The 18,057-nt window shown below is 46.6% G+C and overlaps 1 protein-coding gene across 2 annotated transcripts; it reads left to right on the top strand.

Annotated features, from left to right (window-relative positions):
- Positions 1–330: 330 nt before the first annotated feature.
- On the top strand, positions 331–8,406 carry LOC121148076 (isopentenyl-diphosphate Delta-isomerase 1). 2 transcript variants are annotated; one of them, XM_040968077.1, is made up of 5 exons: positions 331–476; positions 4,513–4,685; positions 5,250–5,342; positions 6,423–6,553; positions 7,777–8,406. In XM_040968077.1, the coding sequence occupies exons 1-5, from the start codon at positions 346–348 to the stop codon at positions 8,092–8,094; spliced, it is 846 nt and encodes a 281-aa protein (XP_040824011.1). In that variant the 5' UTR covers positions 331–345; the 3' UTR covers positions 8,095–8,406. The 2 variants fall into 2 exon arrangements, with proteins under 2 accessions (XP_040824011.1, XP_040824009.1); XM_040968075.1 differs by having other exon boundaries at positions 331–482.
- The last annotated feature ends 9,651 nt before the right edge of the window (positions 8,407–18,057 follow it).

Genomic DNA, 18,057 nt, shown 5'->3' with positions numbered 1-18,057 from the left:
CTGACGTCAGCACGTAGTCTCCGCAGCGCCTTGGCCACGCCCAGGCCGCCGCTCAGGCCCGATTGGCTACCAGAGCAGGAGCCAGAGCGCGATTGGCCCACACCCGGAGAACGGCTGCTCGTCCGCTCCCCGCCCTCAGTCGCCGGTCTTCACCTCAGCGGAGCCAGGGGGTAAGCGGATGACCAGTCATGGTTAACAGCTAATGGCTGGCGACCCAGAGTCTCGCCGCGTGCCTAGGGCTCCAGCACACCTGCTAGAGCCCGAGTTCTAGAAAGTGGTGCCACCGCGCGACTGCCTGGCGCGACCGTGACGCCCGTTGGGCGTCAGCGCCGATTGGCTGGCAGTATGTGGCGTGGCCCGGCGCTGGCGCGGGCGATTGGCTCCCTTCTCAAGGGGCGGAGCCTGGGGGCGGTACGCTGCGCGAGCGGCGCTCAAATGGGGCGCGCGCCCCAGCGTCCCCGGACCCTCAGCTTAAGGTACGGGTATGTCCAGATGCGGGGCGGCCCGGGGCGAGCCGGCGGGGCTGGGGACTGGGGAACCGGGTGGACTGAGCGACCGGAGGACTGGGGCCGAGGGGAGCCGCCGGGGCAGGGGATTGGGGGACCGAGGGACTGGGGTACTGGGGCCAAGGGGAACTGGCGGGGCCGAGGGTTCGGGGGACTGGGGCCGAGATGAGCCGGCGGAGCTAGGGACTAGGAGCCTTGGGGGTCCGGGGCACTGGGGCCGGCGGGGCACAGGCGCCTGGCATTGGGGCGGACACCCCCGCAGCACTTCTGCCCTGGGTGGCTGGTACTGCCGGCTGGTGAGGCCGGTGGCCCGCTCTGGGACGCCCGGGTCTGGAGGGGAGGTTCGGTCCCCCACGGGGTAGTGGATGTGCGGGGTCCTCTGCAGGGCTTCTGCGGAGCTAGGGAGGGCTTGTCAGGAAGTGTGAGGACTAGGGATTAAGGAAGGTGCACCTTCAGAAAGGATACTGAGGTCGTGATAGGGATTCCCTTGGTTTTTCTCCTAGGATGTGTGTAGGTTAGTTCTCCAAGTTGGGTGAGAAGGCTTGGGGGCGGGGGAGGGGGGTTTGGTGGTTGCTAAAACTCCACGTGCCTTTTAAAAAGGTTTTGGGGCCTGAGTCTGCAGCAGTTGGGAAGTCAGACATTTGTAACTTTTAGGTATTTTAAGACTTTACAGTTTTCCCCCAGTGACTTAAGCAGTGGAAAGAGCCATCGTCTACAAATACAGACAGTTGAACTTTAGTAAAATGTGGAACCTGAAATCAAGTCTCAGAAGAGTAGGGAATTGTTCACTCCTGTCTTTATAGTTGGTTAAAAACAAGCGTGGACAACATATCGTGTATCCTGAAACCTGTGCATGCAGTGTACAAGAACATACAGATCACTCATGCTCACACGTACCAGGGTGCATACCACTTTGTCCGTGTATGAAAATGGTTGCAAAATTCTAGAGACTACTGCAAGTCAGGGAAGAGGAAGAGGTGGGGACCATCACAGCCAGGCCTTTTTCTCAGGCTGTATGGAGTGTTCCTGCGTCCTCTGCAGAATTACCATCATGACATGAATGTAAAAAAAAGTGACTGCTTTGTCTTGTAGTTAGGAATTTCAGACTTAAAGAGCAGTGCAACATAAAACCATTGTGTTCAAAAGCCTGTTAACTGTTAGGATGAAAAGTTGTAGATGCAGCTTTGTAAAATGAGGCTCATTCAGAGGTGGGCTTTTCCCTTCCACAGTGTTTTTTTCCTGTTGAAATCTTTTATTTATTTATTTACTTTTAAAATACATTTTGGAAAGGCAGGTTCTGTAGAGAGAAGAGATGAAGAGAAAGGTCTTCCATCCGTTGTCACTCCCCACGTGGCCACAATGGCCAGAGCTGAGGTGGTCTGAAGCCAGGAGCCAAGAACTTCTTCCAGGTCTCCCACGCGGGTGCAGGGTCCCAAGGCTTTGGGCCATCCTGAACTGCTTTCCCAGGCCACAGGCAGGGAGCTGGATGGAAAGTGGAACAGCTGGGGCACAAACCAGCACCCACATAGGATCATGGTGCTTGCAAGGCGAGGATTTAGACACTGAACCATCATGTCAGGCCTGAAATCTTTGATCATGAATCTTGGTTTTGGTGTTAAACATCATTATTTTGGTTCTTGCCGTCATCCATTGCTCCTGACACCTCTCCCTCTCGGTCAAGGCATAGCCACCCCAGGTCCTGTTGGAGTTTAGAACTTACTTTTAAGGAGCTGTTGCTGTGCTTTGGTACTGAACACCTTGTGTATGTCCTATAGTATGTTCGAGCTCTGTTGGAAATCAGTAATCTGATGCTGTAAAGAAAGCCGTGTACAAAGTGAAACAGAATCTTCTAGCTGAAGCGTTTGGAAAAATGGGTCAAAAGATGCTCCCAAGAATCCAGAAGTTAAAGTGATAGGAGTTACTAATTAGGGATGTGCAAAGAGTATAAGTCAGGATATATAGAATTTTAGTGTAGAAACCACATGAGAGGAATTAATTAGGATTCAGAAAATTAAGCCTTAGAACTGTAGGGTAGGAATGGACTGTGGCCTAGGACCAAATGTGGCCTGTATTGTGAGAACTTTAAAATATTACTTCTTTCATTTTATATAATTCTGCTCTCATTCTGCCACTCACTAGCTCTCTCTTGCTCTCATTCTTTCTCTCTTTCCCTCTCTCATAGAGAGATCATCCCGATCTTTTATCCAGGATCTACTCCAGGTGCTTAGAACAAGCTGGGGCTGGGCCAGGTCAGATTTCAGACCCCATACTGCTTGGGGGTCTTTCCTGGACGGCAGGGCAGCGAGCACTAGGCCGGCCTCTGCTGCCTCACTGCATGCGTTAGCAGGAAGCCGGGGAACACAAACCCCGATCCAGCACTCCGGTCTAGAATGCGGGAGTCCACAGTGCTAACTTCAGCCAGTCTTCCAAATGCTCACTCCAGATGTTTCCAGTTTTAGATGATTGAGAGTGACACTGAAAGCAAACAGGCTGTACCATACAAAAACTAAATGAAATTCAGATTTCTGTATCTGTGAATAAATGTTTCCTAGGACACAGCCATGCTTACTTTACACTTTGCATATGGTTACTTTAGTGCTTGGAAGACAGAAATGGAACCTTCTAGACCTCTATAGAAAATAAGTTGCAGAGCTGTGCTCCAAAACTTTATTTTCTCCGGTTTATCTAGAGTCATATTAACCAGGAATGAGACTTGAGACAACTGACAGAGCAGTCACTTAAGTCATGTTTGTCATGAAGATCCCAGATGAAAAAAGCGCATGAAATCTTCCTGGGACATTTGTTAAATGCTGTTGAATGTTGAGCACATGAATTGGATCTTGAAAAACGGATTTCAGAAATAATGGCCTTCTTGCACACCTACACAGACAGAAGTAGAGGATAAATGTTTGGACTGGCTGTGGAACGGCACAATAGTACAGAAGTTTGTGGAAAAATTGGGACTAGATTATAGGGCCCATACCCGCCTAAGCAATGAAAATATAGACTGAGAAAAGTTGATTAGTAAGTGCTATAGAAGGTTTCTAGGCTCAAGAATTTAGAACATAGAATCAGAAGCCCAGTGGCTAAGTCCTCACCTTGCATGTGCCTTGGATCCCATTTGGGCACCAATTCATATGGCGGCTGCTACACTGCCCATCTACTTTGCTTGTGGCCTGGGAAACAGTAGAGACTGACCCACAGCCCTGGGACCCTGCACCCACTTGGGAGGCCGGGACAAAGTTCTGGGTACGGACCAGTGCAGCTCTGGCCATTGCAGCCACTTGGGGAGTGAACCAGTGGGCAGACAGTCTCTTTCTGCCTCTCCTCCTCTGTAAATCTGCCTTTCCAATAAAAACAAATCTTAAGAAAAATACATTTAGAACATTGAATTTATTAGTTGAGAGTGACTGGGATCCAGCATGATAGCTCAATGGCTAAATCCTCACCTTGTAAAAACTGGGATCTCGTATGGGTGCCACTATGTACCCCAGTTGCTCCACTTCCCATCCTGCCCCATGCTTATGACTTGGGAAAACAGTATAGGACAGCCCAAAGCCTTGGGACCTGGGACCCTGCACCCATGTGGGAGACCGCAAAGAAGCTCCTGACTCGTGGCTTTGGATCAGCACTGGCCACGGTGGCTATTTGGGGAGTGACGCAGTGGATGAAAGATCTTTCTCTCCTCTCTGTAAATCTGATCTGCCTTTCCAATAAAAATAACTGCATCTTTAAAAAAAAAAAAACAACCAGTGTATAAAAAAGAAAATGAGTGACTGGTCGGAAGAGAAGCTGTGATTACCTGTCAGTAGGAGAAATGTGGAGTGCCTGACGGGTGAGCGGTGTTCCTGCAGGAATGCAGTAGGATGAAGAGTGTGCAGTTGCCATAGGAGCGTTAGGCATCCTTCATGACCTTTCAGACAGCGGCATCGTTTCCTGGACTCAGTTCCTGCATTTGCATTTCCAGTGTATATCTGACACCTCTCCTCTTTCCTTTTGATATTAGTACTCTAGGCCAAATCAGATATACTGCAACGATGCCTGAAATACGTACTGACCATCTTGATGAGCAGCAAGTCCAGCTTTTGGCGGAGATGTGTATTCTGATTGATGAAAATGACAACAAAATTGGGGCTGAGACCAAGAAGAACTGCCACCTGAATGAAAACATTGAGAAAGGTATTGTTTTAAAATAATCTTTGTGGGAAAGTGATTTGCCTAGGCATTTGGAATTAGCTGAGAAACACGCTCTAGTAAAAGAGAAAGTCATTCCTAAATATTTAATCTTGGTTACAACTAGTTAAACAGAGTGGTAATAAAACCCAGCTTGCCCCCTGTGTAGTAGCTGTTCCTTTGTGCCTCATGTCTTTTGTTCAACTTGTTCAATTATTTTGCTTTTGTAAGAGAGACTGGGCTGATCCTGACATATTAGCTGTTTTAAGCCTGTGTGTTTTTCTGATGAATGGGGAAAGAATAGATATCCCCCACAGAGATATGCCTTTGCACAGTCCCGGGACTGAAGACTGACTGGACAGGGGCTCAGTCTTGAAAGGGGATGTGGCAGGATCACCATGCCTTCCACTTGGCTGCCCTACTCTGCTGTGCCAAAGTGCTTCTCCAGAGCCATGTTGAAACCCAGATAGAGTAAAAAGACAGTGACGGTGTTAATTTGAACCACAAGGGGAACAAGGGGCAAATGACTGGCATTTGTGATAAAATTGATCATGCTGCTTTTGTTGTCAGGATTATTGCATCGCGCATTTAGTGTCTTCTTGTTCAATACTGAAAATAAGCTCCTACTGCAGCAGCGATCAGACGCTAAAATTACCTTTCCAGGTCAGTATGCTTAATGTACACTGGCGCTTGTGTTGGGAACTATATTGATTTTGAGTTTTTATTACTCTGAATTTCCTGGAGCAAATGTCAAAAAGAAACTTTTTAAATGATCCAGCTTTGTGTAAGTTTGTGTAATGAGTACAACCAGATAAACCAAAGAGAAGCAAGGATACTATAAAATATATGATTATGTAAGTATTGTGGCACTGGAGCTCCAAAATACATGAATGGTTAAACAACAAGAGTGTATGCATGTACTCCTTTGTATGTTTTTTTTAAAGATTTATTTATTGGAAAGGCAGATATACAGAGAGGAGGAGAGATGGAGAGGAAGATCTTCGGTCCAGTGGTTCACTCCCCAAGTGAGTGCAATGGCTGAAGCTGAACCAATCCGAAGCCAGGAGCTGGGAGCTTCTTCCAGGTCTCCCATGCAGGTGCAGGGTCCCAAGGCTTTGGGCCATCCTTGACTACTTTCCCAGGCCACAAGCATGGAGCTGGATGGGAAGTGGAGCTGCCGGGGTAGAACCGGCAACCATATGGGATCCCGGCGCGTGCAGGGCGAGGACCTTAACCACTATGCTATTGTGCCGGGCCCCGCATTTGTGTTTTTGCAATCAGTATCTTCATACATTCTGATCTTTTTGGCCAAGTATTCATTTAGTAAAGAGCTTACTTTAGGGGCTGGCGTCCTCTGCCTCCAAGTGCCAGCATGCACTGGTTCATGTCCCAGCTGCTCTGTTTCCTACCCTGCTCCCTTCTTATGAACTGGGAAAGCAGCAAAGAATGTTCCCAAACTTTGGGCCTTGTACCCACCTGGGAGACCCAGAGGAAGTTCCTGGCTCCTGACTATCCGTAGCTGCCTTTTGGTAGTGAACCAGTGGATGGAAGATCTTTATATTTCTGTCCCTCCTTTTCACTGTAAATCTGCCTTTCAAATAAAAATGTTTAAAAAGGTCCAATTGTTTATTTTCAAAATAATTATTGACTTAAAAACCCTAAAATATTCTGTGTTTTTAGGAGTTTTTCTCAGTCTTTGAGACCTACTTTGAGTAAAAGCTCATCTCTACTCATATTTTCCAGGTTGCTTTACCAATACGTGTTGTAGTCATCCATTAAGTAATCCACGCGAACTAGAAGAAAATGATGCCATTGGAGTGAGAAGAGCGGCGCAGAGGCGTTTAAAGGCTGAGTTAGGAATTCCCATGGAAGAGGTAACTATTATTGCATGTCAAACAGGCTGAAATCTAAGTATACAATAACATATTTTTTCAACAATTTTAAGTGTAAGTGTAGGTGTCTGCTTTGTTCCAGAAGCCACTGCCATAAAGGAGTTTTGTTTTAATTTTTACTGTTACTCTCTTCCGCAAATTCCTTCATCTGCCAGGGTTGGGTTGGGCTAATGCCGGAGTTGGGAGCCAGATCCAGGTCTCCCTTCCTGGTTGGTAGGAGTCTTCATTAGGAATTCCAACATGGAATGGGGGCTGCTCAACCTGCACTGTAACCCACCAGGCCAAGGGCCTACTCAGGTGATTTGAATGTTGATTTCTTAAAATCAGTTATTTATCACATATTTAGCCAAGTTTTACAGTGCGTTGATCTGTTAAGCAGTATATAAGGTTAACAGTTTATATACCTGATCAAGTCAAAGATGAGTGTTTGCTTCTGGAAATCATTAGGAATACAATCTTCAAGTTTGAGTGAATCGGAATAATCTTTTTTTTTTTTTTTTTCAGATTAGACCCCTATGGGTGATTCATAAAATGTTTCGTTAATATTGTAATTTTTCTCCTTCAAAAACTTACCTGAAATCATGATGAGGAGGTCTGGTGCGATAGTTTAGTGGTTAAAGTCCTCACCTTGTACTCCAGGATCCCATATGGGCGCTGGTTCTAATCCCGGCAGCTCCACTTCCCATCCAGCTCCCTGCTTGTAGCCTGGGAAAGCAGTTGAGGACAGCCCAAAGCCTTGGATCCTGCACCCGCGTGGGAGACCTGGAAGAAGCTCCCTGCTCCCACCTTCAGATTGGCGCAGAACCACCCATTGTGGCCGCTTGGGGAGTGGATCATCACACAGATTTTCCTCTCTGTCTCTACTCTCTGTACATCTGACTTTCCAATGAAAATAAATAAATCTTTAAAAAAAAAGTATGAGTTAGGAGAATGTTACATTTCTAGCTTAAGTGATCTTTTTTTTTTTTTTTTTGTGCTTTAAAAAAAAGCAACTTATGGTTGGTGCCAGCAAAACAATTTAGATACTTTAAAATTAACAATACAATAAATTTGCCAGAAATCTCGCATAGATTAATACTAAATTTTAATTCTAAAACTGTTGCCCTTGCTTAAGACATTGTTGAAATGTGAGTTGATTTTAGGTTACATCTTACAATTGCTTGTTTTTAATAGCTGTTTCGTCGTGTTCTGTTTTTATGTCCTAGGTTCCTCCAGAAGAAATAAATTACCTAACACGAATTCACTACAAAGCCCAGTCAGATGGAATTTGGGGTGAACATGAAATCGATTACATTTTGTTTGTGAGGAAGGATGTAACTTTGAACCCCGATCCCAATGAGATTAAAAGCTATTGTTACTTGTCGAAAGATGAACTGAAAGAACTTTTGAAACAAGCAGCCAGTGGTGAAATTAAGATAACTCCATGGTTTCAGATTGTTGCAGAGACTTTTCTCTTCAAATGGTGGGACAACCTAAGCTGTTTGAGTCAGTTTGTTGACCATGAGAAAATACATAGGATGTGAATGTGCAGATGGCTGGTCATTGAACATGTGCTCTGTCCCGGAAACTAGAATGGTTTTGTTTGTTTCAAATTGGTTTTTCTATTAGAATGCTCCTACGGTACATTGCTGTTTTCTACAATCAGAATTTGTGTGGGAAAAACGGCTGATTTACGCTTTGTATTGCCTACTCTACTCCATATGCACTATTACTTGCGTTTATTTATGCATAATGAGAGAACAAATAAGAATCTGCCCGAAAGTGCTGATGAGAAATCTGAACAAGTAAGCGAAGCTGGTGGGGACGTGCTGTAGCAATACACATTTCTGCAGTAATTCACTGTCTGCCGATGCTCGCTGCAGGGTTTTTTGTAATAATCCAGAAAAATGAGCGGAAGAACCAACCTAGTTACCTCAGAAGCGTTCTAATTAACTTTGCATATGAACAGATTAAACTGGCAAAGCAGGTTACAGGGAATTTGAAGAGTATATAATCATCCCTCCATAAAAAAATCCAGAGGCAAGCACTGTGTTAGAGCAGGTGAAGCTGCCACTCAGAGTGGCCACACCACACCGCCCGGCCCGTACTTCCAGTGCAAGAGATGATGGCCCAAGCACTTGGGTCCCTGCCACCCACACGGAGACACAGCTGGAGTTCCTAGCTCCGAGCTCCAGTTTGGCCAAGTCCCGACCGTCAGCAGACATTTGGGAAGGGAACCATAGGAAATATTTATTTCTGTTACTCAGCTTTTTAAATACATGTTAATAAATCCATCTCCCTCTCACTGCATATAACCTATGCCTACCCACCCATATTTCTTTAAATCACCTCTAAATTACTTATTCCTAAAACAGTGTAAATAATATACAAATAGTTGTTATGTTGGAGTAAAAAAACAGAAAAGCAAAGTTGTACATGTGATTAATATAGGTGAAGTTCTTTTTCTGAATATTTTGCTCATACATTAATTAAATCTAGGTACAGGATCTTGCAAAATGGAGTTCTTGATTTTGTAGTTTAGTTATTCTGGAAGTAGTGTGATAATGCCAAATGCTGTTTCTGGTAATGGCAATTGGTTAGATTGTCTTAAATAGTAGTTGCCAATTTGTGATGTCCGGGATTGCAGGATTAGAACGGACGACTAGAGTCCTCAACAGGATCTCCCAGCCTTGGCGTTGTCAGCAGTAGGCTGGATAGTTTGCTGTGGTGAGCTGCTCCCTGCATTGTAGGATGTTTAACAGCATCTTGGCCCCACTCAGTGCAACACCCCCTCTCTCCCAAGACAACCAAACCTCTAGTTGCAAGCCACTGTTTTGTAAGGCAGGCCATGTTTCCGGGAGTGCAGTTACAGAATATTTTATTCAGGTTATGGAATTCTTTAAAATTATACCTTAAATAATAATGTACTTTGTGATACTTGAAATCCTAACAGGATGCTAAATGCTATGGATTAATGAATAATGAAGAAAAATAAAAGTTTATTTTAAAGATTTATTTCATTTTTATTGGAAAGTCAGATATACAGAGAGGAGGAAAGACGGAGAGAAAGATCTTCCGTCCAATGATTCACTCCCCAAGTGAGCACAACAGCCAGTGCTGTGCCGATCTGAAGGCAGGAGCCGGGAACCTCTTCCGGGTCTCCCACACGGGTGCAGAGTCTCAAGGCTTTGGGTCGTCCTTGACTGCTTTCCCAAGGCCACAAACATGGAGCTGGATAGGAAGTGGAGCTGCCGGGATTAGAACCAGCACCCATATGGGATCCTAGTGCATTCAAGGCGAGGACTTTAGCTGCTAGGCCATGGTGCTGGGCCCCCCCTTTTTTTCTTAAGATTTATTTTATTTTTATTGGAAAGTCATATATACAGAGAGGATGAGAGACAGATATAAAAATATTTCTTAACAATCTAAATGTCTTGTAAATTAAATAGAATAAATTTTTTCTTAGTAACCCTAAACAGTTCATTGATAATTTCAGGCAACACTATACAGCAAATATTTTATTGAAAAGTTGAAAATAAAGTATGATCTGAATAAATATTTTTAAAACATTTTAGATAATAAATTCATTTTATTTTTGACTCATGTCCATGTGGACCACCAGTTATGGTAGGGACGGATAAGGAATCTGGGAAAGTGGATGAGACAGCTGCCTCCAATCTCCTTTTTTTCTTCTGATATCTGGGGTAAGTGGAGAAGGAAAGGGAGAAGGCCGCTCCCTGCAACCCAACTACATCAGTACCCAGAAACGGGAAGGTCACCCCTGTGTGGAGCATGTTCCAAGGACACTGCTTAAGTGGTTTTGATTGTTCTGAGATACTGTTAATCTCCTTTCTTAAAGGTTCAGGAAATCCTTCCGAAGATCATTGGCTGATATGCTTCACTTTAGAGTCTTGATTCACCCAGATACTTGCTGTCAAAGTTTGGCTAGGGGAACTGTGCAGTTTGCTGTGCCCTCCATGGTATTAGATGTCTTCTGCAGGCCTCAGTGAACTAGTTTTCATGTCCCCTGTGAGTGTCTGAGCATGCACTGACCTTAGCAACCATGGAGACACAATTTTGACAGATGTACTCCGCAGACCACAGATTCTGTGACTTTCAATGTGGTTGGAGTTCTGAGTCCAGTGATCCAGTTGGGGGTCCCCAAAGAAACCTCACCGGAGGTGACCCAGCCTGACTCCTGTGTTTGCCGGCCAGCGTAGATTCTGGCTCATCACATCATCCAAAGCAGCCCACGCACACACTGGTGGTTGCAGTCACCTGGTCAGTTCTGTCCGCAACCCCATCTCATATACATCCAGTGGATGCTGTGGGCCAGCCCATCCCTGCCCACCACCCACTCTGCCCCTACTAGGCCTGCGTCCAGCTCAGATTCCTGTGCATGCTGGTATGTGCCTCAGACTGGTCCAATCTGTCCCACATCCCACTCCACTTTCATACGCATCAATGGGCATTAGATCCTAGCTCAGCCAAACCGACCCCACTATCCAGCCCACTCTCATGATAGCAGATACCACTGCCTGGCCAGCCAGGTCCACCCCCATCCCTGGTTCTTATACTCACCAGTGGAAGTTAAAGTCTATCAGAGAGGTGCCCACAATTCCCCTACAGGCCCCACTTCCATTCCTAGATCTGCCACTTTCCAGGTTGTTCTAGGGTCTAGTCTCACAGCTTGCCCCAAGTCCCTGCATTTGTCAGCTGATGCTGTGGCAAAACTCACCAGCCTGCACTTAACTCTGGCTCATGCATGCAATAGTGGATACGGTCATGTAGCTCAGCCTGACTCTCCCTCTAACCCAGCTAACATACAGGCCAATAGGTGTTGTACCCCTGCCCAGCCTGGTCTGCCCCCAGCCCCAGCTCTCATGTTCACCAGTGGGAACAGTGGCCCAGCAGGGGAACCCTACAGCTTCCCTGCTGTGCTTGCCCCCCATTACAGGTCCTACATGTGCTGATGGGAGCTCCAGCCCACACTGGCATGACTTGCCTCATCTCAGCATTTGCCAGCAGATGCTGTAGCCTGACTCGGCCCGACCTGCCCCCAGCAGGTCATCTCCCTCATGCTGGGAGATGCTGCAACCTTGCCCCGCCCAGCCAGTCTCCAGTCCCTACCCTAATGTGAACTGACTGGTGTTGTGGCCCAACCTGGCCCATCCTGCACTCTGTCCTGGTTTTCACATCTGCCAGTCGATGCCATGGACTGTCCCTACCTGGTCTGTGCCCAGATCGGACCTACATGTATACCTGTTTTTATGGTAACCTGGTTTGGTCTGTGCTGCTCCTAGTCTTAGTTCTTGTGCTCACCTGCAGGGACTGCATCCTTTCAGAGGAGTCCTCAAGATCCTGTATCATGTCACCTCCCATTGGCAGATCTTGAGCACACTGGTGGGTCCTTGGCCCAACCTGACTTGGCCCCTTCCTGTCCTGGTAGGTACAGCAGCCTTGCATGACCAGCCCACACCCGTTTTGTTTCTTAATGTTGGGTGCTATATCCCAACCATGTCTGGCCCTGCCCCAGACCCAGCTCTCATATGGTTCAGTGGGTGCAGAGACCTAGGCCAGGCTGTTTTGTACCCTCCCTGGCTCTCATCAGCACTAGTGGGTGCTGGAGCCTAGCCCAGTCTGGTACATCCCAGACCCAGTCCACACCCATGCCAAGGGTTGCTGCAGCCATGTCCAGCCTAGTTTGCCACCCCATTCCACCTATCATGACCACTAGTGGGAACTACAGCCCAGCAGAGGCATCCCCTTAGCTCCCTGACAAGCTTGCTCCCAGCCACAGTTCTTGCACATGCCAGTTGTTGCTCTGACTCAGCTCAGCGTAGCCCATCCACTGTCTTGGCCTTAAACATTGGATGCTGCAGCCTGACCTGTTCAGGCCCTCCACCAAGGGTGTTGCAGTCTGCCCTGTCCAGCCTGCTCACATCCCTGGCTTTCATGCAAACTGGAAGGTGTGATAGCCTAGCCTAGCTTGGCATGGCCCATACCCCATTCTGGCTCCCACACATCAGTGTGCTATGCTTTGGCCTGGCAGTGCTGGGTCCACCCCTAAAGCCAACCCACACACCTGCTGACGAGTGAAGCAGCCCTGACTCATGTGCTCACCAGAGGGAGTTACCACCCACTGAGGGAGTTGCCCAAGTTCCCCCAATAAGCCCTTACCCAGCAATATGTCCCCCCAGCTCAGCCTTTGTGTGTGCTGGTGGATATTGTAGCCTGGTCCACCCCACAAACAATTTTGAGTGTGCATGTAGGTGATAGAGCCTGCACCAGCCCAGCCTGTTCCCAACCCTAGCTCCTATAAGTGTTGTTGAGTACAATGGTCATGCCCATCACCACCCCCAGCCCTGTAACAAACCAGCTGTTATGGCAATCCCACAGGGGTGAGCCAATGATCCCCCACCAAATCTGCTCTCAGACACAGTTCTCTCGTGAGCTCGTTAGTGTCATGGCCTAGCCTCATATGGTCTACCACCATCCCAACACGCACTGGTGTGTACCATGGTAGAGCCCTGCCAAGCAGGCATCCCAGCCATGTGCGCCAGCAGTTGGTGGTCAGTATCAATAAACCCAGTTCAAGTCTCCCATGTGAGCAGGTGTATTGGTTTGGCCCCCAAAGTTCCTCCAGCTTCCCTCCTCTAAACCTCCTGGTCTTGGCCCCCTCATTTACCTACAAGTTCATTAACCTGGTTGTTAGAAGCCCCCCAGAAGTAACTCCTCAACAGTCAAATTCTCCCTCAGCAGTCTTCCCTCTCACACATCCACAGACATGCCTCCCTGAGCAATCCACAGCTTCCCATGCCCGGTCCTATGGCGGCGTGCCATGCCAGTCTGGGGCCATGCCTACCTACCCAGGGCCCACACACATTCATGTGCAGGTCCCCAGTCCCCATCTGATGGCATGCTATCGTGTGCCCCCCACATATTTTTTTGTATGTATAAAAAAAATTGAATTTTTTTTTTAATGCTAGCACACTGGTATAGTTAATACAAATTTGGCATTAACCAGACACAGAATGCCTGCTAGCCGTAAGCTGCTTTTCTCCCAGCAGTGTGCCACTTGCCTAAGTACAATGCAACCTCAGCAACTGCCTACAGCTGGGGTAATTATTCCCTCCCTCCCTTTTTTTTTTAATTATGTGGGGCCACACATGATAGCCTAGTGGCTAAATCCATGCCTTACAACAACCAGGATCCCATATGGGCATCAGTTCATGTCCCAGTTGTTCCACTTTGCATCCAGCTCACTCTTTGTGGCCTGGGAAAGCAGTCAAAGATAGTACAAAGCCTTAGGACCCTGCACCCATGTGGGAGACCCAAAGAAGGCCCCTGGCTCCTGGCTTCAGATCAGCTAAGCTCTGCCATTATGGCCACTTGAGGAATGAGCCAGTGGATGAAAGATCTTTCTCCTGTATCTCTGCCTTTCCAATAAAAATAAACAAACCTTTATAAAAAAAATTGCTTTTTTGGCCCTGGTGTGGTAGCCTAGTGGCAAAAGTCCTCCCTTGCATGTGCTGGGATCTCATATGAGCACCAATTCATATTCTGGCTGCTCTACTTCCCATCCAGCTCCCTGCTTGTGGCCTGGAAAAGCAGTCAAGGACAGCCCAAGGCCTTGGGACCCTGCACCCACATGGGAGACCTGGAAGAAGCTCCTGCTTCCTGACTCCAGATCAGCTCAGCTCCAGGCGTTGTGGCTATTTGGGGAATGATCCAGTGGACAAAAGATCTTACTCTATCTCTTTTTCTCTGTATATCTGCTGTTTCAATTAAAAAAAGAAATCTTAAAAAAAAAAAAAAAAAGACTTTGGCCTGTCCTCGACCGCTTTCCCAGGCCACAGCAGGGAACTGGATTGGAAGTGGAGCTGCCGGGGCACAAACCAGCGCCCATATGGGATGCTGGCACTTGCAGGTTAGAATTAGACTTTTGATCCACACATCGACCCGTATTGTTTTTCATTTCTATAAAATGAGTAGATTTCACTTTTCATGACAGAGTTAGAAATTTGGCCTAACTGCCCCTCCCTCCCCTTCCTCCCTTTCCCCATGTATTTTTTTCCCAAATCATTACAATAGCATATTCATTCACTTTGCACTAAAAAGCTTAACTTCCCAATATTTAAAGGTATTGACATAGCAAGGAAAGGAGAAAAGAAAGAAAAAAAATATTATATATAATTAAACTAAACTGAGAGTGCAAATCCTGCTGTTACTCACGAATATAGACTTGCTGCATACAGGCGCTAATTGCAAGCATGCTGACCAAATTTATACAGATTACATTTCTTGTGCTCTGTGTATTGTCACAGGAAACATGGTCTCATTTTAGTACTGTTGTCTAGTTTGTTAGGATTTTAAAGCTGTAGTAACAGTCTGAATGAAGTAGCATAAACACGATAAATGATATACAAATGAAAGTATGATTGTTTGTGTTGCTTTCGTTTTGTCTAGGAAGTTTTTTTTTTTTTAAGATTTCTTTTTATTGCAAAGTTAGATATACAGAGAGGAGGAGAGACAGAGAAGAAAGATGTTCCGTCTGATGATTCACTCCCCAGTGGCTGCAATGGCCAGAGTTGCATCAATTTGAAGCCAGGACTCTTTAGGGTCTCCCACACGGGTACAGCGTCCCAAGGCTTTGGGCTGTCCTTGACTGCTTTCCCAGGCCACAAGCAGGGAGCTGGATGGGAAGCAGGGCTGCTGGGATTAGAACCGACACCCATATGGGATCATGGTTGTTCAAGGTGAGGGCCTTAACTGCTACACTATTGCGCCGGGCCCACAAACAGGTTTTCACAGCTTTCAGCTCAACCGTGCTTGCCATGTCGTATAATGTGGGATTTCTCACACACAAAGCACTGTATCCAGACGTGCTTGAGAAGTCAGCTGGGAATGGAGGCTTTGTGTGGAATGACTAGTTCCTGAAGGTTGAGAGAGCTGCTTTAACAGTTACACATATTCCTAAGATCATGTCATCTATGAACGGACAAGTTGCTTTCTTCCCTCTCCACTTCGGATGACTTGTTCCTGTTTCTTAATACTCTGGTTAGATCTTTCAGTAATATGTTCAACAGAAAAGAAAGTAACTTGGTGTCTGTATTCCATTTCCTTTTTTATTTTTTTTTTAAAGATTTATTTATTTATTGGAAAGTCAGATATACAGAGGAGGAGAGACAGAGAGGAAGATCTTCCGTCCCATGATTCACTCCCCAAATGAGCTCAACGGGCCGATGCTATGCTGATCCGAAGCCAGGATCCAGGAACTTCTTCCGGGTCTCCCACATGGGTGCAGGGTCCCAAAGCATTGGGCTGTTCTCGACTGCTTTCCCAGGCCACAAGCAGGGTGCTGGATGGGAAGTGCAGCTGCCGGGATTAGAACTGCTGCCCATATGGGATCCTGGCGCGTTCAAGACAAGGACTTAAGCTGCTAGGCCACACCGCTGGGCCCTTCCATTTCTTTTTTAAGATGTTTTTACTTGAGCCTCTGCAGGTGGAGAATTAGCCAGCTACATCACCATGCGAGCCTATTTTCATTTTTCTGCGACAATTTTGTCAGTTGTGTAACTATTTCTTTGTACCTTGCATCTACTAACCTATTGCCTTTTGAACCCCAACACTTCTGAGAAGACATGATAATAACCCTGTGAGCCTTTGTAGATAAAGACTGTGGGGCTGGAGTGTGGTTCAGCACACTAATTCTCCACCTGCAGTGCTGACACCCCCATATGCTGGCTGCCCCACTTCTAACCCAGCTCCCTGCTTACACCTGGGAAAGCTATGGAGGATGGCCCAAGTCCTTGGATGCCTGCACACACAAGGGAGACCTAGAAGAGGCTCCAGGCTTTGGATTGGCTCAGCTCCGGCCATTGTGGCCAGCTGGAGTGAACCAGGAAGTACACAATTCTTTCTGTAAATCTTTCAAATAAAATAAATAAATAAGCTTTTCAAAGTCCAGATCCTTAAATGCCTAGCCTCTAAATAGGGCTAAAAATTTGGGGAAATGAAATAAAGCTTGTTCCTTTCAATGCCCTTGGGTCGGTGTAGTAGATGAGGGTTTGCAACAGTGGTGGTCCGTCTGTCCCTGCACTTCCATTGTCAGACACAGCACTCGGCAATCACGCAAGTCCCCAAATCTGGAGGACAAGGTCCTCAGTGTCCATGCTGCCAAGCACACACAGGTCTAGAACTACCTGCAATGGGGCTGGGTCTTGGGGTAGGCACAATAGTCAGAAATAAAATATTCTGGTCAAAGTTTTTCCTACAAGCTGTGCCCCTGAGGAGATTTAAATTCCAAAATATCTATACCACACTAGATCCTGGTCCTCAGACTGCCATCAGGGTAGAGATAGAGTCAGCATACTCCCTATTGTCATCCCCGACACCACTCAGGGTGTCTCTTCAAATCTCTCCAACATCAGTATTTTTTTTTTCTTTTATTCCTAAAATTGTGAAAGAAAAGTTCTTAACTAAGGAAATATAGAAGACGGTCATGTGCAGGCATATTCTGAAAGCGTCCAGATTGCAGCAAAGGGGACCTGCTAAGTACAGCATCTCTGCTTTTTAACTGCATTTAAAGAAGTAGTAACAACGGTATTAAAACAAAAACATTCTATCATATCGCAGCCTCGGCTCGGATCACTGACACAGGGTGGGGCTGGGACCAGGTACTTGCTGCCCTCCAGGGTGTACGCTAGCAGAGGCCAGATGGGAAGTCACTGGGATCAAAACCAGGAAGTCGGATAGGGCATTCATGTGTCCCAAATGGTGACTTAACTGTTGCTCCAAACGTCCACTGCACTCAAAGTCTTATACACTTTATCTCATTAAAAACGGGTGTTGGGGGAGTTTTTGCGTTTTGTTGAATGTCACTTTCAGCAGATGTTTTCCTTTTCTTGAGAAATCCACTGCCAGGGACTGGCAGCAGGAGGTGGGAATATGGTCCAGGTCTCCCAGGTAGGCAGCAGACCCAGTAACTTGAACCTTCATTTGCTTCCTTGCAGGGTCTGCACTGGCATGAAGTAGAAATGAGGAGCTAGAGCCAGGAACTGCACCCAGGCACATTAATGTAAGAATCTTCCCAGCATCTTCTCTTCAAGGTGTGTAAATTATTTATTTGAAAGGCAGAGACGTCTTCCATCAGCTGATTCTCTCCCAAATGTCTATAACAGATGGATCTGGGCCAGCTGAACCCAAGAGCTAGGAGCTCCACCCAGGCTTCCTATGTGGGCCATCATTGCTGCTTCCCCAGGCACACAGAGCAGAGCTGACCTGGAGGCCCAGCTGTCGCACAACACCAGCCCCTTCCCAGCATCTAGGACAGATGCCCATTCTGGAGATGTCAGAGTTAACTGCCGTGCCATCTTAGGCAACATTTAATCACAAAACAGTATTTTTGCTGCAAACACAGAAAAGAAATGTATTGCCTTTTTCCCCATTTGGCCAAACTTATAATGATATTTGACTACACCAAAAAGTACTAAATGAATCAAAAC

This window comes from Ochotona curzoniae, unplaced genomic scaffold (assembly GCF_017591425.1).
Source record: "Ochotona curzoniae isolate NIBS_2020 unplaced genomic scaffold, NIBS_Ocur_1.0 scaffold_4683, whole genome shotgun sequence".
Lineage (NCBI taxonomy): Eukaryota > Metazoa > Chordata > Mammalia > Lagomorpha > Ochotonidae > Ochotona > Ochotona curzoniae.
Note: the sequence above shows the minus strand (reverse complement) of the source record. Positions and strands in the feature narration are given on the sequence as shown.

What these genes read in the sequence shown, in the direction of transcription:
- LOC121148076 (XM_040968075.1), top strand. Translation starts at nt 346, where the DNA reads ATGTGGCGTGGCCCGGCGCTGGCGCGGGCGATTGGCTCCCTTCTCAAG. An exon ending in GAATGAAAACATTGAGAAAG is followed by an intron (nt 4,686 to 5,249) that starts GTATTGTTTTAA and finishes TTTTGTTGTCAG; the next exon opens with GATTATTGCATCGCGCATTT. An exon ending in TAGGAATTCCCATGGAAGAG is followed by an intron (nt 6,554 to 7,776) that starts GTAACTATTATT and finishes TTTATGTCCTAG; the next exon opens with GTTCCTCCAGAAGAAATAAA.